Source organism: Mytilus trossulus, unplaced genomic scaffold, assembly GCF_036588685.1.
Source record: "Mytilus trossulus isolate FHL-02 unplaced genomic scaffold, PNRI_Mtr1.1.1.hap1 h1tg001252l__unscaffolded, whole genome shotgun sequence".
Classification (NCBI taxonomy): Eukaryota; Metazoa; Mollusca; class Bivalvia; order Mytilida; family Mytilidae; genus Mytilus; species Mytilus trossulus.
The window spans coordinates 1-26,026 of record NW_026963736.1 but is presented as its reverse complement, the minus strand read 5'-3'; the positions used below and the strand labels follow the sequence as shown (position 1 = coordinate 26,026).

General features: G+C 38.8%; 2 protein-coding genes and 6 pseudogenes across 2 annotated transcripts; all 8 read right to left on the bottom strand.

The window, feature by feature from the left end:
* Window positions 1-663: 663 nt before the first annotated feature.
* On the bottom strand, window positions 664-2,177 carry LOC134704072 (NADH-ubiquinone oxidoreductase chain 4-like; annotated as a pseudogene).
* Window positions 2,178-4,141: 1,964 nt separating this feature from the next.
* LOC134704071 (cytochrome b-like) lies at window positions 4,142-9,000 on the bottom strand (annotated as a pseudogene).
* A 2,330-nt stretch (window positions 9,001-11,330) lies between these two features.
* On the bottom strand, window positions 11,331-11,871 carry LOC134704073 (NADH-ubiquinone oxidoreductase chain 6-like; annotated as a pseudogene).
* Window positions 11,872-18,378: 6,507 nt separating this feature from the next.
* LOC134704069 (cytochrome c oxidase subunit 3-like) lies at window positions 18,379-19,314 on the bottom strand. Its single transcript, XM_063563533.1, is given in 1 exon segment — window positions 18,379-19,314. A coding segment is annotated over 1 exon segment (936 nt).
* A 3-nt stretch (window positions 19,315-19,317) lies between these two features.
* On the bottom strand, window positions 19,318-20,602 carry LOC134704065 (NADH-ubiquinone oxidoreductase chain 4-like; annotated as a pseudogene).
* A 79-nt stretch (window positions 20,603-20,681) lies between these two features.
* Window positions 20,682-21,839, bottom strand: LOC134704068 (NADH-ubiquinone oxidoreductase chain 1-like; annotated as a pseudogene).
* Window positions 21,840-22,056: 217 nt separating this feature from the next.
* On the bottom strand, window positions 22,057-22,785 carry LOC134704066 (cytochrome c oxidase subunit 2-like). Its single transcript, XM_063563532.1, is given in 1 exon segment — window positions 22,057-22,785. A coding segment is annotated over 1 exon segment (729 nt).
* A 2-nt stretch (window positions 22,786-22,787) lies between these two features.
* Window positions 22,788-23,405, bottom strand: LOC134704067 (cytochrome b-like; annotated as a pseudogene).
* Between the last annotated feature and the right edge of the window lie 2,621 nt (window positions 23,406-26,026).

Sequence of the window (26,026 nt, the reverse complement as noted above, 5' to 3'; positions counted from 1 at the left end):
CCTCACCATTAGTCAAAGAGTCCCCACAACTACGTGCATTCCATGAAACCCAGTTAGTAAATAAAACACTCTTCCATACACCCTATCTGCAATAGTGTATGAGTTTCAGTAGTATTCTCGAAGTTGCACTAGGAAGAACACAGTCCCACATAAAATTGTTACCACTAGGCCAATAAATGGCCCAACATCATAATCCTTCAAACGCATTCTCTTATGGGCTTGAGTTACGAATAACCCCCTCCTAATTAAAAGACCTGTCTCGAACAGCCTTGTCGACGACGGGTTTGGCGTGCGGATCCCTGGAGGGGGTCATCGCATCCCTAGTTCACACGAGGGTCTTAAGGCATTATGGAAGAAAGTCCAAAAAAAAGAAAAGAAGAACATTACTTCAGACAGAATAAAAAGGGCAACTCCATCACGAAATCTCTTGATTACGAAGCGAGTATGAAACCCAATATCTCCCTCACGAATTAAGTCTCGCCATCATCTAAAAGTTCTCAATAGTATACACCCCAACCTCATTCCTATTAATAGAAATCTGGGAGTTCGATGCAGTCACAAAATTAACCCTACCGCTATTCCGTTTGCCGAGATAGCCACAAAAAAGGGCCACGGACTTGGACCTGGTACATAGTAACGAGAATAAGGATTACGATTCATTGTTTAGGGTATAAACATAAACATAAAGTTCAGCGGTATCCAATGAGCCGCCAGAACAAAAACATCACAAACTCTTCTCAAGTTTAAGGACTCCCTGTGTGACACCCCCTTCCCGTGACAACAACTTCCATATAGGTATAGTCTAAAACATGCCCTAATAAAGCTTATCAGACCCAGGATAAGCAGGAACACTCCACTTATTCACCCTCCCACGCCGAAAACGAGGATTTCCCCAAATAAGTTTAGACTAGGAGGGCTGCTATGTTGCTTGATCTTAACAGGAAACACATTAAGACTAGACTTGGGCAGACTAACAAGCCCCCTTTATTTATTACTAGCAGACGCGAGTGCCTCATCTTATAGATAGCATTCACATACCTGAACAAACCTGATGAACACAACCCATGCCCGATCATAATAATAATGGCCCCCACTACCCCTAATACCGTGTTGCTAAGCACTCCTAATAGCACAAGCCTCATATGCGCTACAGAGGAATATGCTACCAAACATTTTAGGTCCACTTGCCGTACACACGCTAATCCTGCGTAGACACCTCCTGCCAAGTTCACCACTAGTAGCAGCACAAAAAAAACGCTTCTAAGCCTTATTTGTATAACTATTATAATCGAAGCAGCCCGTACCCTCCTAATTTTAGTACCACCCCGGCCAATAGCATCGAACCGGCTACTGGGGCCTCTACGTGAGCCTTAGGTAGTCACAGGTGAAATGGATATATTGGTAGCTTGATAAGAAACCCTAGAATGTATAGCCATCACAATCTCATTCCCCTTTTTTTTACTAGCCTTACCACAGAACTTATCCTCCTCCTCAACCCTCTAATATAGAGTTCTCTTACCCCCCATAAGAAAAAAAGAGATCCGAACACCGTATAGATTACTATATACCCCCCTGCCTGTAAACGCTCTGGCTGATAGCCTCAGCCTACAATTAATAACAACAGAGGGGCTAGCACACTTTCAAAAAAAAAAAAAAAAGAAAGAACCTCCTCACCCTGAATCTTATCACTAAAATTAGGCTGATTCTGATAATTATTAAATTAAATCTTGCTTTCCGGTGGATCTTAACCCTCCTTAGGTAGGAAAGAATTGCTACAAATAGAGTTAGTGTAACCATTAACCCTATTACAAAGTCTGTGGTGTACAACCCGTTCAACTCTACCCCCCCTATCGCGACTCTTGTGGCGCCCATACTTAGAATAGTTAGAACGCTTAACCCAATGACACTCATATTTAGGTTTTTTATAATAATCAATGCAATAAGTCTAATTGCCAACCTTTTAACCATAAGTAAGACAGACTTTATCTGACACATTCAGTGTAAATGAATTATACTAGTTTATATTATCTTACATACACCCTAACTAGAACTACTACACACACACTAGCCATAAGTATGACACATAGAAGAACAGTCCAACACAAACTCATTAACTTATCATAACGTAAACGAGGTAAAGAAGCACGAATAACCACAAAGAAGACCGCAAAAGCCATCATAAAGACCCCGATCAACGCTTCATTTCCCCCGAAAAATATCGCCGCCCTTATAACCCTTCTGAGAAGAATACTAGAGTACTCCGCAATAAATATAACTGCAAACCCCCCTCCGCTGTACTCCACGTTGTATCCTGACACTAATTCCGACTCTCCTTCCACAAAATCAAATGGCGCCCGATTAGTTTCAGCTAGCATACACAGCATTCAGACAACTATAACTACGCACAAAGGAAAAAGAAAAAAAGGACCTTTGTTGGAACACCCTAATTTCTTGAAACATAAACACACCCGAGCACAGCACCACACAAAAGAAGATAAATCCTATAGGGATCTCATAAGAAATTCTTTGCGCCATCGCACGAACTGCACCTAGCAAAGAGTATTTAGAGTTAGAAGCCCATCCGGATATTATTACCCCGTAAACCCTGACTCTAGTAATAACTATAAACAGAATCACCCCGAAAACATAAAACACTTCAGCCGACTTATACGGGTATAAAAGCCATCCAAGTAAACTGATAGTTAATATTAGTGCAGGAGCCAAAATGAAGGGCCCTACGTTAGCACGTGTAGGCACAATAAACTCTTTACATAACAACTTACCTGCGTCACTAAAAGGCTGCAAGATCCCTATATAACTCACCTTGGATGGACCCTTTCGGATTATAATGATAGCCAAAATTTTACGTTCCAACAAAGTATAGAAGCCCACAGCGAGAAGCACCCCTACAAAAGGGATAACACCAACAACCACGCCTACTCAGTCCACCAGTGCAGCCTTAGTCGACCCCAAGGGAGTAAAAGAGTCCGCTGACACTTGACAAAGGCTTAATAGGATAGAGGCTCCAAAGAAAACAGCTACTCTCCTTAGAGTCTTAAATAGACACTCGACACTAACCATAATGAGACTGGGCTTAGCTTTGTAATTCACACACAAACAAGAGTATATCTTATAAGACGAGCTTAAATCGTATGCATTAGGTCTGCCAGCTTGTGCCATGAAAGCAAGTATATATACTTATGAATTGATCCTAAATCAAACGCATTAGCTCTGCCAGCTCTCACAAAGATAAGAGCCACTACTCACGGCGCCTTAGGGCATGAGCCCTATATCCTAATATTAGACCACCTTATCACTAAAAGCTACTTGCCCATTGTACAAGTTCATTAAATTAAAAGTTTAACGCTTCTTAAAAGCTTTAGCTTATTTTTTATTTTAGTTAAGAGCTTCCAACCATATGACAAAATATTTCTCAGGAATAAACTCAATCACAATCGGTATAAATCTATGGTTAACCCCGCAAATTTCAGAACACTGCCGTAAATAATTCTACACTGGAAGCTTTTATAGGAAGCCGATTAATTCGACCTGGGATGGCATCTACTTTAATTAGTAACTTAGGGAGTGCAAACGAATGGAGCACATCAGACCTTCTTACAAAAGCAGTTATTTGCACATCTGCTGGAGCCACCATCCGGTTATCAACATCCAACAAACGATACCCTCCTTTTCTAAATGTCTCCTGCTGGTCTTCTATGTAAGAATCAATTGTATAACACGAAATTCTTTCAGCGCTTTCTCTAGAGCTTGGAGTGTCTAAATTGCGACAAAATTCGTAAGATCAGTACCATTGTTTCCCAATCGCCTTAAAATTTCACCGGGGCCGTTTTACTTCTTCTATATAATATAGGTTAATTATAGAAGGAAACCACAACCCTACTAACATCAACATTGGCACAATAGTCCATCAAAATTCTAATCGTTGACGGTTCAAGAAATGGCGATAAGAAAATTTAGTAAGAAGGATTACGCATCCTATATATATAACAAAGACCAACACAGCCACTGCTACTATCATCACAAAACCATGGTACCGGAACAGGTCTTTCCCTAGTTCCCCATGGACAATATCACCAAAATATCGACTCCCGTAAAAAGACATATTTATATTTTTCTACACTTATTAGCCCACTCACGTGCGCTACTTTCGCGATTTACTAATTTTAATAACTTGAAATAAGCTAAAAACTTAAACCATTTCAGGTCTACAGGACGACTCCTACAGAATTTAGGGTATTCAAGCAGCTTGTCCCACACCCACAAAGAAAGAGGGTTTAATAACAACCTAGAGAAATAAATGACTGAAAGACACTGCCCCAAAATGATATAAGGCTCCCGCACTGGGCGAGCACCAATCCATGTTAACCTAATAAACCTACCAACCAACACTCAAAACACTACTTGATTAAACGGGTAAAAACATAAACTTCGATACTTACCTCTGTGAAGACTAGGAATTAGGTATAATACTACAATCGACAAAACATAACATATACCCCCCCCGCTTTATGAGGAATTGAACGAAGGATTGCATAAGCAAACATAAAATACCACTCAGGCTGAACATGGATTGGCGTTTTTATAGGATTAGCAGGCCAATAGTTTAAATGATTCCCTAACAGCTCAGGATCCACACACACTAAATATATAAAAAAGAACCTAAAGCAAACATAACCAAAAGATCTTTAATAGTATAGAAGGGGTGGAAGGGCACACACATAGTACCTCTTTCAATACCCAAAGGGTTATTACTCCCTTTCTCATGTAAAAAAAACAGGTGTAAAAAAACAACCGCCACTATCACAAACGGTAAGAGAAAGTGTAAAGTATAAAACCGCTTTAGAGTTGCATTACACACGGTCCAACCCCCTCATACATAGCGGAGCATACTCTCTCCTACTACGGGGATCACTCTAAGTATATTAGTAATAACAGTAGCCCCCCAATATGACATTTGCCCCCAAGGCAAAGTGTAACCGAGGAAAGCCTCCGCCATAGTTAACAAAAACAAATGCACCCCAAAATACCACACTGTCTTATCTAAATAAGACCCATAATACAGCCCACGAGCAATGTGCGCATAAATACAGATAAAAAACATAGAGGACCCATTTGCATGAATATTACGCAACATTCATCCTTTTTCCACATTACGCATAATATGTACTACAGAATCGAATGCCATGTCTTCATGAGCAGTATAATGAGTTGACAATAAAAGACCCCTTAGAAGTTGGATAATTAGGCACAAGCCTAGTATAGAGCCAAACCTTCACCAAGCGTTTAAGTTTACAGGACAAGGCAAATCATAGAACCTGTCATTCATAATCTTCACCAACTTATTAGTACTTCGTCACGGACCAACCCTCTTAGGCGTGTTAATATTATTCACAGTATTGTTACCAACCATCTCATAAGAAAGGCCTACACCTTGTTTATGAGTTTACAGCTCACCACCTCTTCCTCGGCCACCTCATGAATTTTTGTTATATATACAGGCACAAACCCCCCGCACACCGCATTTTTTTATGAGTACACATAAGCTTGGACCCCCCTTTTTACACCTCTGAAGACACCCAAAGTGTTAAGTGTCCAACTTTGTTTTTGCTCCATTTTTACTTTATTTTTAATTAGACTTAAAGCGACCAACAACTTACGCTTCAAAAATTTTTTTATTTTTAAGATACACGCCTCGTTTTCGAACCGAAAACCACATGAGCAACCAGAGCTGGGGTAAATGAGGAAATAAACGTCTCAAATCCCCATTATCCTACAGCTTACAATTAGCTATAGAGCCCAAGTAACTTAGAATTTAAGGGTCAAATTCACCACTTTCTCTGCCAATAATTAGGTTGAATCTCATGTGGTCCTGAAGAATGCTTACTCCCCGCAAAGGCTTTGTAGCCTTTCAAGCATACACTAAAACCAAGTTAATTAGGTGTAAGGAGACCCGTATTGACCAGTTTTTAAATAGACCATAACAGCCTAACAATAAACGAATTAACTGTAATTTTGCTTATCTTATGGATTATTTTAATAAATTATAACTATTAATACACCAATAAACTTTAACTATGAGCATTAATAACTACTGACCCCGTCTTTACTAACATCAGGAACACTGTCTTCTTCACTTACAACCACATTTCTCTGCTCGACTGGCTGACAGACATTAGCTGGGACTTCAGGCTCCACAACAGCTATTTGTTCTTCTAAAGGAACATAGCCACCCTCAGCATGGGGGCCCCCTTCCTCCTGATTATCAGGAACAACTTCAGCGACACCATTCACAACAGCATCTCCAACAGCTGAAATAGTTTCAGGTAATGGGAGCACCCTAACAGTGTCACCCCCTCCGCCCTGACATAAGTCCCCTCCTCCAACGTCTATTCTAAACACTCAGTTTTTATATGAAAAAAAACCATCTCACACACCCCTTAACAGTAAGCCTTTTTTTGCAGCAAACCCCTGCCTAAGCCACTCTCATACAGCCTCTCTAGTGCCCAACACATTCAACAATCTATCACTAAGCAACACACTCATTTACATAAAAAGAACCCTTTTTATAAGTTAATCAGCCTATTATACAATATTATTTATGTCATTACAGATCCGTCACAAAGTATTGCTTTAGCTAAAAACTCGCTCGCTTAAAAGAGACCTTAAAGCTATGCATAAGCTTTTGGGTTAACAAACCCAAAAACTTCAATTAAAATAAAGCTTCGCAGGGTCTTGTTGCTCTTCTTTTACACACAGGCCTCTTCGCTTTACCCTTATGCAAGAAGTACTAAAATTTATTTGCCCCACTTGTACTTCAAGTAAGCTTTTTATGAGGCAATCGTGTGCATTTCTTTAGAAAGATAAATTCTAAAAAACCTCAGTGAGATGAGCCTAAAACTAATTAACTCCTCTTAAATTGTTTATAAAGAAAAGCTTTAACTTTTTCTTTAGGAATCAAAGTCCTACGTACTATAATACTTCTTTATAACACCTCAGAGCAATAAACTACTTTTGAGCTTAGCTTCATCAAAGCAACTGGGCCATCCCCCCACGTACAACTAAGCTAGGAAGAATTTGTAGCTCTCAGTTATATTAACATTAGCAACTAAACACAACTTAAGAGACAGGCTATCTGGCTTGAGAATAAGAATCTTATACCCTAAGCAAATTACTGGGATTTTCAATTAACAGCTCAACATTCTAGCTTAATTTATTCACCCAGCGTACACTAATTTCATTAAAATTTTTGCCCAGAAGGCAAATATAGTAATTATTGCTATGTAACCATCCTATAACCAGCACATTTAACAGCCTAACGCCACGTTTATTTACATAAAAAGGCCCTATACAATATTGTCTATAGCACTCAGATCTGTGACAGAACATTGCTTTGCTTAAAAACCTTTTATACGAAACTAACTCACTTAAAAGGGACCTCAGGACCAGACATAAACTTCATCACTTGTAGTCTTTGTAAGTTTATAACCCACCTAACCCCCTTTTAGGCGTGTTAATATTACATACTATTGTTAACACTTACTTTTTAAGACGCTCACAACCTTGTTTACAAGCTCACGCTTCTACGTTTCACAATTTTATTTAGCTTCATTTTGTTGCTGCACACCACATTTTTGTCACCTCTATTTAACCTGCTTTCCTATTTCCTCCCCTCCAGATCAGCCCCCCCAGGCATTAGTGTGTCATTTTGATTTTATTTTATTTTTGATTTACTTTTTTGCTTAGACTTTAAGTGACCCATGAATTACGCTTTGGGAACTTTCATATGACTTGATTTCTATTTATTTTTTGATTTTAAGATACAGATAGTCTAGTTTTCAAACCCCAAAAAATCACATGAGCAACCAAAATTAGGGCAAACGAAAAAAATTAACACCTTAGATCCATTTCTCCTGCAGTTTACAATTAACCACAGGAAGCAAATAGCTTTAGAATTTAGGTTTAAGTTTGTTTTTTTCTACCACTAATTAGGTTAAGTCTCACATGACTCTGAAAAATGCTTACTCACTGTAAAGGGTTCAAAACCTTATCTACAACAGGTTGTAAAGCATAATCTAAAACAAGTTTGGACAGGTATGGGCATTCGCAACTAGATTTTCAATAAAATACACAATGTCAAGTAAAATTAAGTTTTACTTTGACTTATAAGTTATCTTAACTAAGGGCTTTTTACATGCATCAGCAACAGGGTTTCCGTGTAAAAGGACAGGAGAACAGGCCTTGCGGTCACTGTACCGGCCGGTAACAGGAAATGCGGTACACTATAAAACCTCATTCTTAAGGGTTTCCACAGTGTTTGGTTTTTTTTTGTCTGTTACTAGCACAAATCCATTACACACCGCCTTTTTAGAACCCTTGTTTTATTCTTTAGGTGGGTGATTGCTGCTTTTTGGCTGCATTAATAGACTGTTTTATTTTTTACCTAATTTGCAACCCGTTTTAACCCTATTTTTTAATAAAATAGCAATACTAATTTTAACAAGAACCAACGACACGCCCTACCGCCACTAATTGGCCTTCAGCTTCATAAAAGGCAACCCTTTTTATAAACTAATCAGTTTATTGCGTAGCATTATTTAAGCAATGACAGAGCCAGGGCAAAGCGTTGCTTTAGCGAAAAAGTCCTTTCGTACAAAATTAGCTCATTTTTAAAAGAGGATAGAAACTGAACTAGCTCACGCCGTTCTGAACTCAGCTCATGTTAGATTTTAAAGGGCGAACAGACCCACCATTAGAAGCTTCTACGCCTCTAGGATATCTAAAGCCAACATCGAGGTCGCAATCTTCCCCTCCAATACCATCTTTCGGGAGAAATTGCGCTGTTATCCCTAGAGTAGCTAGCCACACATATAAAGTTAGGAAATACGAGTTAGATTTATATAATAGTGAAAGACTTATTTTCACTGATCTCCCATCAAAATCGTATAAGAGCCAAAAACTCCAATTAAGATAAAGCTTCATAGGGTCTTGTCGTCCTTCTTTTACATAAAGGCCTCTTCACCTTAAAGTTAGTTTAAATTAAATTTTCAGACACAGCACCTTCTTCGTTAACCCTTTCATACCATCCTTCAATTGAAAGGCAAATTATCGCGCTACCTTAGGACGCTCACGTTAACGCCGCCGTTTACAACAAACATTACTCTAGTTGCACTGGGCAGGGACTACCTTTTACTTACATCAAAAGGAAATGTTTTTGTTAAACAGTCGAGAAGTTTAGTTTGCCGAATTCGTTTAAAAACTTTTATTTAGCCTTTAGTTTTTTAAGGTAAAACAAAATAGTAATACCAAATAAATAATATTTTTACTCGTTTTTATCATAGTCACTGGTCCTACAACCATAGGCTTATTTTAAAGTAAATGAATAACCCAATTAATCTTTTTTCCCCATCTGGTTTTAGTTAAAATACACTAATATCTAATAGCCAGTTTAAAGCCTATAGAAACCCAATTTTTTTTTAACATCAATTTTAGTATTTTTCAGCTTAACCCAAAAAATTTTACCCCTTAAATAGTTAAGGAAAATGCTTACACATCTTTTTAAGCCAACCAGATATCTAAAAGCGCGAATAGTATCTAGCCGCTATTCTTTAGTTTAATTAAATCTCTGCCACGATTTCTTAACTCAAAAAAATAACTCTCTTTTATTCGGGAAAATTAAATTCTTAAACTTGTCTTGAAAAACCCTTATGCAAAAGGTACTAAAATTTATTTATACTATTTTAATTCAAGTGCACTTTTCACAAAACAATTATGCACGTCTCTTTAAAAAAGATAAATTATAAAAAGCCTCAGTAAGAGGAATCTAGAACTGACAATTCTAAGTTATATATTAACTACTTTTAACTTATTTATGAAGAAGAAGATTAACTTTTTCTTTAGGAATCAAAGCCCTACTTACTACAATTTTTCTTTATAACGCTTCGAAGTTCTAAGTGCCAAAAAACTACTTTTGAACTTTGCTTCATCAAAGCAACTGGATCATCCCCCACGTGGCACTAAGCTTAGGCCTAACTAGACTATGGAGAATTTGCAGTTCTCAGTTATATTAACATTAACTACTAAGCACAACTTAAGAGAAATACTATCTGACTTAAGAATGAAAATCTTATGTTTTCCCTAAACTACTTAAGCAAGCCAAAGCAAATTACTGCGATTTTGAATTAACAGCTCAACGTTTTAGCTTAAACTATTTGGCCAGCATACACTAATTTCATTAGAACTTTTGCTTGGAAGGCAAATATAATATTATTTACTATATATGCATATTATAGCCTAGCAGCAACTTCCGTTACTGCTACCTTGTTACGACTTTTCACAGGTTTCCCCGCGAGCGACGGGCGATTAGTACTCATCTGATTGTATTCAGGGTAATTTTATTTTTAACCCTTACTTACAAGTCCTTCTTCAAAGGCAAGTTTTCTTATCTTATTTGTCTACTTAGTTGAGCTACCTTTTAGTAGCTCAATCTTTGAATTATTGCTTAAGTTACATCTGTATCCCAGATTAACCTTGTCATAAGCTGCATGTCAATCTGAATTATTTTTGAAGTTGTGCTACATGGGCATATAGCCAATTCTAGTAGCTGCACCTAACTAAAAGTAACTTACCTTACCGAACTCAGCAAGTAAAATAAGAGTTAGCTTCAGTAATAACCAAAAATTTTACCCGGACACTCACCATATTAGAGTAAACAACCATACACACGCACTAATAAGACAAGGCTCAAATGTAGGTGGGTTATCCTTTAACACCCAGGATCCCCTGTTTTCTATCTCAGACACCGCCTATTTATTTCTCTTTGACAACCAAATGTTTAGTTAAGAGGAACTTTTGTTTTAAACTATGGATAACAGGGTATCTAATCCTGGTTTCACTTCATAGATTCGTTAGAAGCTCACTAAAACTTTAGGAATATAACCACAAAAAACCGTTAACATTACACTGCACCTATAGTTTTTTTATAGTTTTATAACACAACATTGACTCTAACCAATCCGCTTAAATTTATATTCGAACTGAATCTAACCGCGGCTGCTGGCATTCATCAATTGACCCCGAATTTGTCAAAAAGCTGGGTTAAAGTTTCCTTTATTAACCAATTTTCCCCACTGATGTTGAACTTGCACTTAATTTGTTCAAGCCCGCATTTAGAATCATGAGAAGCATTTTGCCCATAAATTTAGGGCCATAATCAAACCCTCCTACAGATTTGACACAAGGTACTAAAGTATCCATCTTCCTCATTTTCAATGAGACGCTTTAATTAAGCTACTGTATCTTCTATTTTAGGTTTATTTTACTCTTCGTAAAGGCACCATGGTTTTTATGCACAAATACGACACCACTAATATTACAAACAGTAACACACCAGCTATTAGGATATATAACCTTAACCCGCTTCTTTCAGCCATGAAACTTAGAAACAAAGACCCGCTAATTTCTCTGTACTCGTAATTCATAAGACCCATAAGGACCGCTCTGGCACAACACCTTCTGACGAGAACCATAAACTCTAGATTAAAACGATACACTTCATTGGGGTAGATCCTTAAAACATACAAGAACAGGACTATTACACCCCTAACGTAAGTTAGGAACAATAAGAACCTAACAACCTTCTAACCTCCAGTGCAACCTCCACACATGCAATTATAGACCCCCTCAATAGCACTAGCCCTAAAGAAATAGGTTGCTTGGCAATTAAGACAATCGAAAACACAGCCATCAAAATTACACATATGACTATAACTCTCATTATATAAACATAATTAAGCTTACGCCCCCCGCTACCACCAGCCCTCATACTACCAGCTGGTAGGTAAAATAATTTTTCTGAACAATTTCATTCAAACAGCTGAGTTGACCTAGTCCCTTATGGGCACCTTGAGGGCCCAATAGCTCTAGTCAACCTTGATCCAGACTTTGAGCTACCATCCTGGACCCCTTAAAGAAGGCCATTTTTCTGGGGTGGGAGGTTAGCCTCTCTATGAGCCACATTCTCAAAAAGAATCTTAATAGTTTGGCTGACGACCAAGGCTTAGACCCTAATTTTCTAAGCACTCCTCATCACAAAATTAACCCTACAAAGGGAATAAGAAATACTCTGACTCTCTCATATTTCTCAAGAACTACTACAAACCCAAACCTCTCTATTTTCCTCCCTAATACCCCTCCTAAGATAATAGCCCCAATATACAGGCTAAGAAAAGGAGTTTGTATATTTAAGTGCTCATTAATCCGCAAACTTCTGCTATTAACGTAATTAGACCCAAGTATTACTCTAAATACAATCCGTGCCCTATAAAAAGAAGTGAAGATTAAACCTGTTAGCTCTAATAAATAGCACCCATAAGTTATTCTTCTGTCTATCATTCTTAGCTCAATTATTAGGTCTTTAGAGAAAAACCCTCTTATAAACGGGGCCCCTCTCAAGGACACAATTGCAACCGTTATTGCACCCATTCTTACCGGTAATCCTTGCCACAAGCTTCTTAACCCCCGGATATCTTGGATTCTTTGGTTTCTATGAATAACACCCCCTGCGCCTAGAAACAACAAAGCTTTAAATACCGCATGGGTTACTAAATGAAAAAAAGCTACAGACGGAAGAAGGATTGAAATCGAGAATATTATTAACCTTAACTGCCTCAAAGTCGAGAGTGCGATTACCTTTTTTAGGTCAAACGCAAACACAGCCCTTGACCCCGCTAATATTAGAGTAAATAGTCTTAAGACTATAAGTATTTGAGTCACAAAGGGATTAGCTCTGATAATATAAAAAGAGCGAAGAATCAAATAAACCCCAGCTGTCACCAATGTCGAAGAATGCACCAAAGAGGAGACCGGTGTGGGTGCCGCCATGGCAGCAGGTAGCCATGCGCAAAACGGCATTTGTGCGCTTTTAGTTATACCTGCAAGAACTACCACAAACCCTAAATTAACCCATGTCTGCACTGGGTGGTATATATAAATTAACCACCCCCCTTCTCTTAAAAAAATAGAAACTCTAAAAAGTACAAAAACATCCCCAATTCGATTAGTCAAAGCTGTCAACATAGCCGCAGATAACCTCTTATTGTTCTGGTAATAAGCCACTAATAGGAATGAGGTGAGCCCTAGCCCGTCTCAACCAATTAAAAGTATTACTAAATTAGGAACTAAGATTATAAACACTATAGACAGCACAAACAACCATACTAATCCCATAAACCGCTTGTAGTATGGCTCTCCAGCTATATACCACTTGCAGTAGGTTGCTACACTTCCTCTAATTACCAAAACCGTCCCAACAAAGACTATTCTTACGCTATCTAGTAGAACTCTGAAGCTAAATGAGAGACAATTACTCTCTCAAACAGTAACTTCCAATAAATAAGCTTTTCCAAAGGTCCTCCCTCTAAGAATAAATAAGTATCCAATCAGAATCAGTAAAAGTAACCCTAAGTTACTTTTTAATTGTATGATACTATTTTTACGAGCCATCTCTTAGTAACCTTGACATCAAATCGTCTCCGCATAGTCGCATCACCATAACCAGAAGGGCCAAGCAAATTCTGGCTTCGCAAACAGCTAAACATAGAATTAGTAAAATTAACCAAAACTGATTTATTAGAAACACATGGGTTACAAACAATAAGCCTAGTCTTATTATTTCAAGCCCTACAAATAAACACAAAAGGTGTTTGTTTATACGGAAGATTACAAAACAGCCTATACTTATTAAGAAAACTCCTAGGAATTTTATTCAAATCATAGCTTTAAAACACATAGTTTTCTACGACTTACAAGGCCGTCGCTTCAGCAAAGCTTTTAAAACTACCTACCTTCTATGATCCTCCGTATAGAGACACAATAAGACACAAAAAATATAACACTGAATACACGCGATTGCAACTTCAGCGGCTCCAAAAACACCTCCGCCCATTATTAACCCTTTAATACCCCCAACTCCTGTAAGCAGCCTTCTGCTATTTAACCAGCTAACTACTAACTCTCTCCTGCATATAGTTAGAATTACTTTACCAGCTCCCAGATTTAGTGTCAGACGTAAAACTAATGTTAAAGGGCGAAGTATGCCACTAATTAGCTCAACCACTACTATAAAAGGCACAAGGATTAACGGGCAACCTGTTGGAACGAGACTCATCAACCCCTGCTCAAATCTGCATAAAAGACTAGATAAAACTAAACAAGTTCAAATAGACAAAGCAAAGGAGAACCCGAACACAAACTGCCCTCTTACAGGGAAAAAGAATGGAAAGTTTCCAGACAGATTTAGTATCAGAATTATCATGAACAGACCCCTTATTACTAGAGGAAACCCAGATAGCTTTAGTCCCTTTCCGTTCAATCGAATCATCGAATAAGTAAAGGATAGCACCAAACTCCGAAAAGAGCTCGTACTTCTACCCTTAGTGTACACGTCTCTAAATAGCACGGTTATTGGCACTATAGAAGACAGCAACCATAACGGCATAGACAACCAAATTAAGTTATAGCTGTGAGCATCAAATCTAGAAAAAACATCTATTAACATGACTTTAAATTATTGATTACGCGATTTCTTATAAATATAAGTGATACACGTGTTATAAGGGTTAGTTCACACAAATGGCAATTGGCTATAAACATGCTTCCTTCCTGGATAAAGGTCTCGGGTACCTGCTCAGTCTATTTCACCACATAAACCCCCACTAAATACAACCCCTCGCTGGCTTACTAGAGCCTCTCATAGAAGGAACTTAAAATATATTAGAGACCCAAAAGACACAGCGGACCCATAAGAAGACACCCAATGTCAGTGAGCATAAATATCAGCGTAGTCTATATACCGTCGAGGCATTCCTCTTAGGCCTAAGAAATGCTGAGGAAAGAAGGTAGTATTTACCCCAAAAAATATTGCTATAAAATGGGCTTTCCTCCATTTCTTATTAAAGCATACTCCAACAAAATTTGGCAACCAATGGTTAAGACCACAGAACACCCCAAACACCGCCCCTATTCTTAGCACATAATGGAAATGAGCCACCACATAATATGTGTCGTGTAGAGACACATCCATAGAAGCCCTAGACAGTAAGACCCCTGTTAGCCCTCCCACGGTGAATAAAAACAGAAACCCAGTACTTCAGTAGGCGGCAGGCTTTATTTTGAATTTTCTTCCTGCTATAGTTGCCAGTCATCTGAATACTTTCACCCCTGTTGGAACAGCGATTACTATAGTTGCGGTAGAAAAATAGCCTCGAGTATCAACATTAAGACCTACGGTAAACATGTGGTGAGCCCACACCATACACCCTAACCCTCCAATTCCGATTATTGCGTATACTATCCCAATTAGACCAAAAACCGCTTCTTTTCCAGAGCAATGCATAATTACTTTTGATATCACACCAAAGGCAGGTAGAATAAGAATATACACTTCCGGATGCCCAAAAAATCAAAACAAATGTTGGAACAAAACGGGGTCCCCCCCTCCTGCGGGATCGAAAAAAGTTGTGTTAAAGTTTCGGTCAAACAAGATTATTGTGATGCCCCCTCCTAGAACCGGAATTGAAATAATTAAAAGAACTGCAGTAACTCTAATCCTTAAAACATAAAGCTCCGCTCGTTCTCCTTTCATTTCTAACACTGGCATATTTTTATTGGTCCTAGCAAAGTTAATAGCCCCCACTAGAGAGCTGAGCCCAGCTAGATGTAGTGACACAATAAGAACATCCATCCTAGGGCCCCTATGATAGGGGTACACAGATAAAGGGGGGTAAATAGTTCATCCAGCACCAACTCCTTTATCCGTTCTAAAGGACAGTATTAGTAAATATAGTGCATTAGGAGATAGTCAATAACTTAAGTTGTTTATTCGCGGGTAAATTATATCTTTACCTCCTACTAGCAGAGGAATCAACCAATTACCGAAAGCTCCAATTAAGATAGGTATCACAGCAAAAAAAATTATTATTAAGGCATGCGTTGTAACCACCACATTATAGAATCAATCTCTTTTTAAGAACACTGCTCCAGGATGCCCCAGTTGCATTCGGATCATTAACCTCAACCTTGCTCCAAACAACCCTCCTCAGACTCCGCTATACAGATAAAGGGTTCCAATATCTTTGTGATTTGTTGATCACAGCCATCGACGTCACCAGGACTCCACTTCTCCATAACCCCCTACTTCTTCCTTTTTTAGTATTTTTATCATTTTATTTATCCTTACTTAGAAGCCAATCATCTAGCCTTATTAGCCCTTAGAGCCGCACTAGATTTTAGCCTCTTAATATTTTTTTCCCTATACGCTATAGTAAGATATGCCTTTTCAAACCTTCTATTAGATCCTTGAGAACTTTCATTGGTCCCATACTTCCTTAAGAAGCACTCTCGACGTGAAAACCACAGGTACACACAATACACTTCCAACAGCAAAAGTAAGCCTCTTACAATCACCTCTCATCAAAATTCGTTTCGCATAAATGCCACTTCTAGTATTAACCTACTCATTCCAAAGACCCCTCACGATATTCGTGGTAGAGACCCCCAAACAAGATAAGAAGGAAACCCCTTGAGGACAAAATCCCTAACACTCTCTTACCGTAAAAGAACATGTAGGCAAAAGGTATTAACAGCACTACCTCTACATCAAACACGACGAACAAAACTGCTACTAGAAAGAATCGGATAGAAAAGGGCCTCCGAGCTCTTCCAATAGGCTCAAATCCACACTCATATGGACTGCACTTTTCTCGGTCTAGACCCCGCTTTTCCCTTAGTAGCATAAATAACCCCGTAAACAAAAAAGACACAATGCAGACAAACGCAACTCTTAACCCCATAACCATTCTTCTAGAAAACTTATGGAAGTGTCTTTAGCTCCCAAAGCCAATATTTTATTTTAAACTATATCTAGCTAAAAAAGGGTTGACACCACTAATAGCCCCACAACCTATCGTTCTTAAATTAAACTACTTTTTTATAAGGAAAAATGGTACAAGCCATTTATAACAAAGTTAGCAGCCCTATTATGTTAATTAACTTCCTCACTTAAGAATGAAAACCTAGGCTTAATAATTAGATGCAAACCAATCCTTTTTTTTAAAGTACCATTCTACAAAAAGGAGGTAACAACTACCTATAGTTATGTTTGAAACAAAATATTTTATTTTAAATTACCTTTTTATCATACTTTTGTGGTTTTACCCACTCTTTTTGAGCCGAAATCAAAACGCCCCTGGCCTAAAAGCAGTTTCTAAATAAATCTCACCAAGATCAATGCCCCCCCTGCTAGGTTAGCCCCGATCACTATCCTCCACATAATCTTGAATTCTGCTTTGTTTTTGTCTACTAACCTTTTTATTACTATCCTATAAAAAAAGTCAATGTAGAATTTTAGCCTGATTACTGAACCTATAATACAAGCCACGATTACAGCCCTTCCTCTCATTAGAAACACCAATACTTTCGCTAGAAAGCCAAGGAAAGGAGGCATCCCCATCAGTATCAGTAACCCTATACCCCTCGCGGCTCTACTAATCTGACCGCCCATTCTTGTTTTGTTTATTATTGAGCACCCATAAAAAAACAGCCCTACCGACAGCGAGTAAACTGCAAAATACCCTACAAAGACTACTCTTGACCATGTGAGCCCTAACAGCATTCATGATGTATGCACAAACGACGAGTACGCGCTTATTACTCGTACTGAATTCTGGTTAAGGCCCCCTACTGCCCCAATTCCAGCTATCAATACAATTACTACTCACAACCCCTTAGAGGGTATAATTATTGATAAAAAGACAAGGGGGGCGACTTTTTGCCAAGTTAATATTAACCCTCTTGCTAACCATCTGCTGTTCTTAATAATTGAAGGGACCCACGAATGTAGCGGGAGAAACGCCAGATTTTAACACTGTACCCGCCCCCCTTATCACCAGCCCTCTCACTACGTGCTGCTCTATCAAGGTTACAAAACCCACTAGTATCAGAATTGACCCCGTTCTTTGTACCACAAAATATTTTACACAGGGCTCAGGACTATAGTGACCATCAGGGTTTATAATTACAAGAAATCCATACAGATTTAGCTCTAAACCGAGTCACACCCCTACTATCTCTTCTCTTCTAACCCTAAGAATTGTCCCGATCAATATTACCCCTAATCTCACTAATTTTATAGGTCTTACCACAAAGCTTACCATTTCAAGTAAAGGTTACTTATAACACTTGAAAATCATAGGTCTTCTGTCCTTAATTAGACTACTTTACTCAGACTAGTAAGCGCTTGGAATCGCTTTGGTACTTGATTTCAAATCAAAACTGTTTAACTAGTCTGTATGACTCCTATTTTTAACCTTTTAAATGGTCAGGAATCTTATATCAGGACGGAGCATGCTCTTCTTGAATGTACGCATACCACGAAGGCTTTGCGTCTGGGTACTTAAACGTATAGACGTCCCCGTCTCATATTTTGAACCACCACATGTATAACCATCCTCCAAACCACACATATACTAAACATCATAATGCTACCCATACCACATCTACGAAGTGTCAGTACCAAATGCAAGCCTCAAAACCAAAGTGCCGTTGACTGGAAAACTCCCCACGCCATAGTCGGACTAACCTCACCATTAGTCAAAGAGTCCCCACAACTACGTGCATTCCATGAAACCCAGTTAGTAAATAAAACACTCTTCCATACACCCTATCTGCAATAGTGTATGAGTTTCAGTAGTATTCTCGAAGTTGCACTAGGAAGAACACAGTCCCACATAAAATTGTTACCACTAGGCCAATAAATGGCCCAACATCATAATCCTTCAAACGCATTCTCTTATGGGCTTGAGTTACGAATAACCCCCTCCTAATTAAAAGACCTGTCTCGAACAGCCTTGTCGACGACGGGTTTGGCGTGCGGATCCCTGGAGGGGGTCATCGCATCCCTAGTTCACACGAGGGTCTTAAGGCATTATGGAAGAAAGTCCAAAAAAAAGAAAAGAAGAACATTACTTCAGACAGAATAAAAAGGGCAACTCCATCACGAAATCTCTTGATTACGAAGCGAGTATGAAACCCAATATCTCCCTCACGAATTAAGTCTCGCCATCATCTAAAAGTTCTCAATAGTATACACCCCAACCTCATTCCTATTAATAGAAATCTGGGAGTTCGATGCAGTCACAAAATTAACCCTACCGCTATTCCGTTTGCCGAGATAGCCACAAAAAAGGGCCACGGACTTGGACCTGGTACATAGTAACGAGAATAAGGATTACGATTCATTGTTTAGGGTATAAACATAAACATAAAGTTCAGCGGTATCCAATGAGCCGCCAGAACAAAAACATCACAAACTCTTCTCAAGTTTAAGGACTCCCTGTGTGACACCCCCTTCCCGTGACAACAACTTCCATATAGGTATAGTCTAAAACATGCCCTAATAAAGCTTATCAGACCCAGGATAAGCAGGAACACTCCACTTATTCACCCTCCCACGCCGAAAACGAGGATTTCCCCAAATAAGTTTAGACTAGGAGGGGCTGCTATGTTGCTTGATCTTAACAGGAAACACATTAAGACTAGACTTGGGCAGACTAACAAGCCCCCTTTATTTATTACTAGCAGACGCGAGTGCCTCATCTTATAGATAGCATTCACATACCTGAACAAACCTGATGAACACAACCCATGCCCGATCATAATAATAATGGCCCCCACTACCCCTAATACCGTGTTGCTAAGCACTCCTAATAGCACAAGCCTCATATGCGCTACAGAGGAATATGCTACCAAACATTTTAGGTCCACTTGCCGTACACACGCTAATCCTGCGTAGACACCTCCTGCCAAGTTCACCACTAGTAGCAGCACAAAAAAAACGCTTCTAAGCCTTATTTGTATAACTATTATAAATCGAAGCAGCCCGTACCCTCCTAATTTTAGTACCACCCCGGCCAATAGCATCGAACCGGCTACTGGGGCCTCTACGTGAGCCTTAGGTAGTCACAGGTGAAATGGATATATTGGTAGCTTGATAAGAAACCCTAGAATGTATAGCCATCACAATCTCATTCCCCTTTTTTTTACTAGCCTTACCACAGAACTTATCCTCCTCCTCAACCCTCTAATATAGAGTTCTCTTACCCCCCATAAGAAAAAAAGAGATCCGAACACCGTATAGATTACTATATACCCCCCTGCCTGTAAACGCTCTGGCTGATAGCCTCAGCCTACAATTAATAACAACAGAGGGGCTAGCACACTTTCAAAAAAAAAAAAAAAAAGAAAGAACCTCCTCACCCTGAATCTTATCACTAAAATTAGGCTGATTCTGATAATTATTAAATTAAATCTTGCTTTCCGGTGGATCTTAACCCTCCTTAGGTAGGAAAGAATTGCTACAAATAGAGTTAGTGTAACCATTAACCCTATTACAAAGTCTGTGGTGTACAACCCGTTCAACTCTACCCCCCCTATCGCGACTCTTGTGGCGCCCATACTTAGAATAGTTAGAACGCTTAACCCAATGACACTCATATTTAGGTTTTTTATAATAATCAATGCAATAAGTCTAATTGCCAACCTTTTAACCATAAGTAAGACAGACTTTATCTGACACATTCAGTGTAAATGAATTATACTAGTTTATATTATCTTACATACACCCTAACTAGAACTACTACACACACACTAGCCATAAGTATGACACATAGAAGAACAGTCCAACACAAACTCATTAACTTATCATAACGTAAACGAGGTAAAGAAGCACGAATAACCACAAAGAAGACCGCAAAAGCCATCATAAAGACCCCGATCAACGCTTCATTTCCCCCGAAAAATATCGCCGCCCTTATAACCCTTCTGAGAAGAATACTAGAGTACTCCGCAATAAATATAACTGCAAACCCCCCTCCGCTGTACTCCACGTTGTATCCTGACACTAATTCCGACTCTCCTTCCACAAAATCAAATGGCGCCCGATTAGTTTCAGCTAGCATACACAGCATTCAGACAACTATAACTACGCACAAAGGAAAAAAGAAAAAAAAGGACCTTTGTTGGAACACCCTAATTTCTTGAAACATAAACACACCCGAGCACAGCACCACACAAAAGAAGATAAATCCTATAGGGATCTCATAAGAAATTCTTTGCGCCATCGCACGAACTGCACCTAGCAAAGAGTATTTAGAGTTAGAAGCCCATCCGGATATTATTACCCCGTAAACCCTGACTCTAGTAATAACTATAAACAGAATCACCCCGAAAACATAAAACACTTCAGCCGACTTATACGGGTATAAAAGCCATCCAAGTAAACTGATAGTTAATATTAGTGCAGGAGCCAAAATGAAGGGCCCTACGTTAGCACGTGTAGGCACAATAAACTCTTTACATAACAACTTACCTGCGTCACTAAAAGGCTGCAAGATCCCTATATAACTCACCTTGGATGGACCCTTTCGGATTATAATGATAGCCAAAATTTTACGTTCCAACAAAGTATAGAAGCCCACAGCGAGAAGCACCCCTACAAAAGGGATAACACCAACAACCACGCCTACTCAGTCCACCAGTGCAGCCTTAGTCGACCCCAAGGGAGTAAAAGAGTCCGCTGACACTTGACAAAGGCTTAATAGGATAGAGGCTCCAAAGAAAACAGCTACTCTCCTTAGAGTCTTAAATAGACACTCGACACTAACCATAATGAGACTGGGCTTAGCTTTGTAATTCACACACAAACAAGAGTATATCTTATAAGACGAGCTTAAATCGTATGCATTAGGTCTGCCAGCTTGTGCCATGAAAGCAAGTATATATACTTATGAATTGATCCTAAATCAAACGCATTAGCTCTGCCAGCTCTCACAAAGATAAGAGCCACTACTCACGGCGCCTTAGGGGCATGAGCCCTATATCCTAATATTAGACCACCTTATCACTAAAAGCTACTTGCCCATTGTACAAGTTCATTAAATTAAAAGTTTAACGCTTCTTAAAAGCTTTAGCTTATTTTTTATTTTAGTTAAGAGCTTCCAACCATATGACAAAATATTTCTCAGGAATAAACTCAATCACAATCGGTATAAATCTATGGTTAACCCCGCAAATTTCAGAACACTGCCCGTAAATAATTCTACACTGGGAAGCTTTTATAGGAAGCCGATTAATTCGACCTGGGATGGCATCTACTTTAATTAGTAACTTAGGGAGTGCAAACGAATGGAGCACATCAGACCTTCTTACAAAAGCAGTTATTTGCACATCTGCTGGAGCCACCATCCGGTTATCAACATCCAACAAACGATACCCTCCTTTTCTAAATGTCTCCTGCTGGTCTTCTATGTAAGAATCAATTGTATAACACGAAATTCTTTCAGCGCTTTCTCTAGAGCTTGGAGTGTCTAAATTGCGACAAAATTCGTAAGATCAGTACCATTGTTTCCCAATCGCCTTAAAATTTCACCGGGGCCGTTTTACTTCTTCTATATAATATAGGTTAATTATAGAAGGAAACCACAACCCTACTAACATCAACATTGGCACAATAGTCCATCAAAATTCTAATCGTTGACGGTTCAAGAAATGGCGATAAGAAAATTTAGTAAGAAGGATTACGCATCCTATATATATAACAAAGACCAACACAGCCACTGCTACTATCATCACAAAACCATGGTACCGGAACAGGTCTTTCCCTAGTTCCCCATGGACAATATCACCAAAATATCGACTCCCGTAAAAAGACATATTTATATTTTTCTACACTTATTAGCCCACTCACGTGCGCTACTTTCGCGATTTACTAATTTTAATAACTTGAAATAAGCTAAAAACTTAAACCATTTCAGGTCTACAGGACGACTCCTACAGAATTTAGGGTATTCAAGCAGCTTGTCCCACACCCACAAAGAAAGAGGGTTTAATAACAACCTAGAGAAATAAATGACTGAAAGACACTGCCCCAAAATGATATAAGGCTCCCGCACTGGGCGAGCACCAATCCATGTTAACCTAATAAACCTACCAACCAACACTCAAAACACTACTTGATTAAACGGGTAAAAACATAAACTTCGATACTTACCTCTGTGAAGACTAGGAATTAGGTATAATACTACAATCGACAAAAACATAACATATACCCCCCCCGCTTTATGAGGAATTGAACGAAGGATTGCATAAGCAAACATAAAATACCACTCAGGCTGAACATGGATTGGCGTTTTTATAGGATTAGCAGGCCAATAGTTTAAATGATTCCCTAACAGCTCAGGATCCACACACACTAAATATATAAAAAAGAACCTAAAGCAAACATAACCAAAAAGATCTTTAATAGTATAGAAGGGGTGGAAGGGCACACACATAGTACCTCTTTCAATACCCAAAGGGTTATTACTCCCTTTCTCATGTAAAAAAAACAGGTGTAAAAAAACAACCGCCACTATCACAAACGGTAAGAGAAAGTGTAAAGTATAAAACCGCTTTAGAGTTGCATTACACACGGTCCAACCCCCTCATACATAGCGGAGCATACTCTCTCCTACTACGGGGATCACTCTAAGTATATTAGTAATAACAGTAGCCCCCCAATATGACATTTGCCCCCAAGGCAAAGTGTAACCGAGGAAAGCCTCCGCCATAGTTAACAAAAACAAATGCACCCCAAAATACCACACTGTCTTATCTAAATAAGACCCATAATACAGCCCACGAGCAATGTGCGCATAAATACAGATAAAAAACATAGAGGACCCATTTGCATGAATATTACGCAACATTCATCCTTTTTCCACATTACGCATAATATGTACTACAGAATCGAATGCCATGTCTTCATGAGCAGTATAATGAGTTGACAATAAAAGACCCCTTAGAAGTTGGATAATTAGGCACAAGCCTAGTATAGAGCCAAACCTTCACCAAGCGTTTAAGTTTACAGGACAAGGCAAATCATAGAACCTGTCATTCATAATCTTCACCAACTTATTAGTACTTCGTCACGGACCAACCCTCTTAGGCGTGTTAATATTATTCACAGTATTGTTACCAACCATCTCATAAGAAAGGCCTACACCTTGTTTATGAGTTTACAGCTCACCACCTCTTCCTCGGCCACCTCATGAATTTTTGTTATATATACAGGCACAAACCCCCCGCACACCGCATTTTTTTATGAGTACACATAAGCTTGGACCCCCCTTTTTACACCTCTGAAGACACCCAAAGTGTTAAGTGTCCAACTTTGTTTTTGCTCCATTTTTACTTTATTTTTAATTAGACTTAAAGCGACCAACAACTTACGCTTCAAAAATTTTTTTATTTTTAAGATACACGCCTCGTTTTCGAACCGAAAACCACATGAGCAACCAGAGCTGGGGTAAATGAGGAAATAAACGTCTCAAATCCCCATTATCCTACAGCTTACAATTAGCTATAGAGCCCAAGTAACTTAGAATTTAAGGGTCAAATTCACCACTTTCTCTGCCAATAATTAGGTTGAATCTCATGTGGTCCTGAAGAATGCTTACTCCCCGCAAAGGCTTTGTAGCCTTTCAAGCATACACTAAAACCAAGTTAATTAGGTGTAAGGAGACCCGTATTGACCAGTTTTTAAATAGACCATAACAGCCTAACAATAAACGAATTAACTGTAATTTTGCTTATCTTATGGATTATTTTAATAAATTATAACTATTAATACACCAATAAACTTTAACTATGAGCATTAATAACTACTGACCCCGTCTTTACTAACATCAGGAACACTGTCTTCTTCACTTACAACCACATTTCTCTGCTCGACTGGCTGACAGACATTAGCTGGGACTTCAGGCTCCACAACAGCTATTTGTTCTTCTAAAGGAACATAGCCACCCTCAGCATGGGGGCCCCCTTCCTCCTGATTATCAGGAACAACTTCAGCGACACCATTCACAACAGCATCTCCAACAGCTGAAATAGTTTCAGGTAATGGGAGCACCCTAACAGTGTCACCCCCTCCGCCCTGACATAAGTCCCCTCCTCCAACGTCTATTCTAAACACTCAGTTTTTATATGAAAAAAAACCATCTCACACACCCCTTAACAGTAAGCCTTTTTTTGCAGCAAACCCCTGCCTAAGCCACTCTCATACAGCCTCTCTAGTGCCCAACACATTCAACAATCTATCACTAAGCAACACACTCATTTACATAAAAAGAACCCTTTTTATAAGTTAATCAGCCTATTATACAATATTATTTATGTCATTACAGATCCGTCACAAAGTATTGCTTTAGCTAAAAACTCGCTCGCTTAAAAGAGACCTTAAAGCTATGCATAAGCTTTTGGGTTAACAAACCCAAAAACTTCAATTAAAATAAAGCTTCGCAGGGTCTTGTTGCTCTTCTTTTACACACAGGCCTCTTCGCTTTACCCTTATGCAAGAAGTACTAAAATTTATTTGCCCCACTTTACTTCAAGTAAGCTTTTTATGAGGCAATCGTGTGCATTTCTTTAGAAAGATAAATTCTAAAAAACCTCAGTGAGATGAGCCTAAAACTAATTAACTCCTCTTAAATTGTTTATAAAGAAAAGCTTTAACTTTTTCTTTAGGAATCAAAGTCCTACGTACTATAATACTTCTTTATAACACCTCAGAGCAATAAACTACTTTTGAGCTTAGCTTCATCAAAGCAACTGGGCCATCCCCCACGTACAACTAAGCTAGGAAGAATTTGTAGCTCTCAGTTATATTAACATTAGCAACTAAACACAACTTAAGAGACAGGCTATCTGGCTTGAGAATAAGAATCTTATACCCTAAGCAAATTACTGGGATTTTCAATTAACAGCTCAACATTCTAGCTTAATTTATTCACCCAGCGTACACTAATTTCATTAAAATTTTTGCCCAGAAGGCAAATATAGTAATTATTGCTATGTAACCATCCTATAACCAGCACATTTAACAGCCTAACGCCACGTTTATTTACATAAAAAGGCC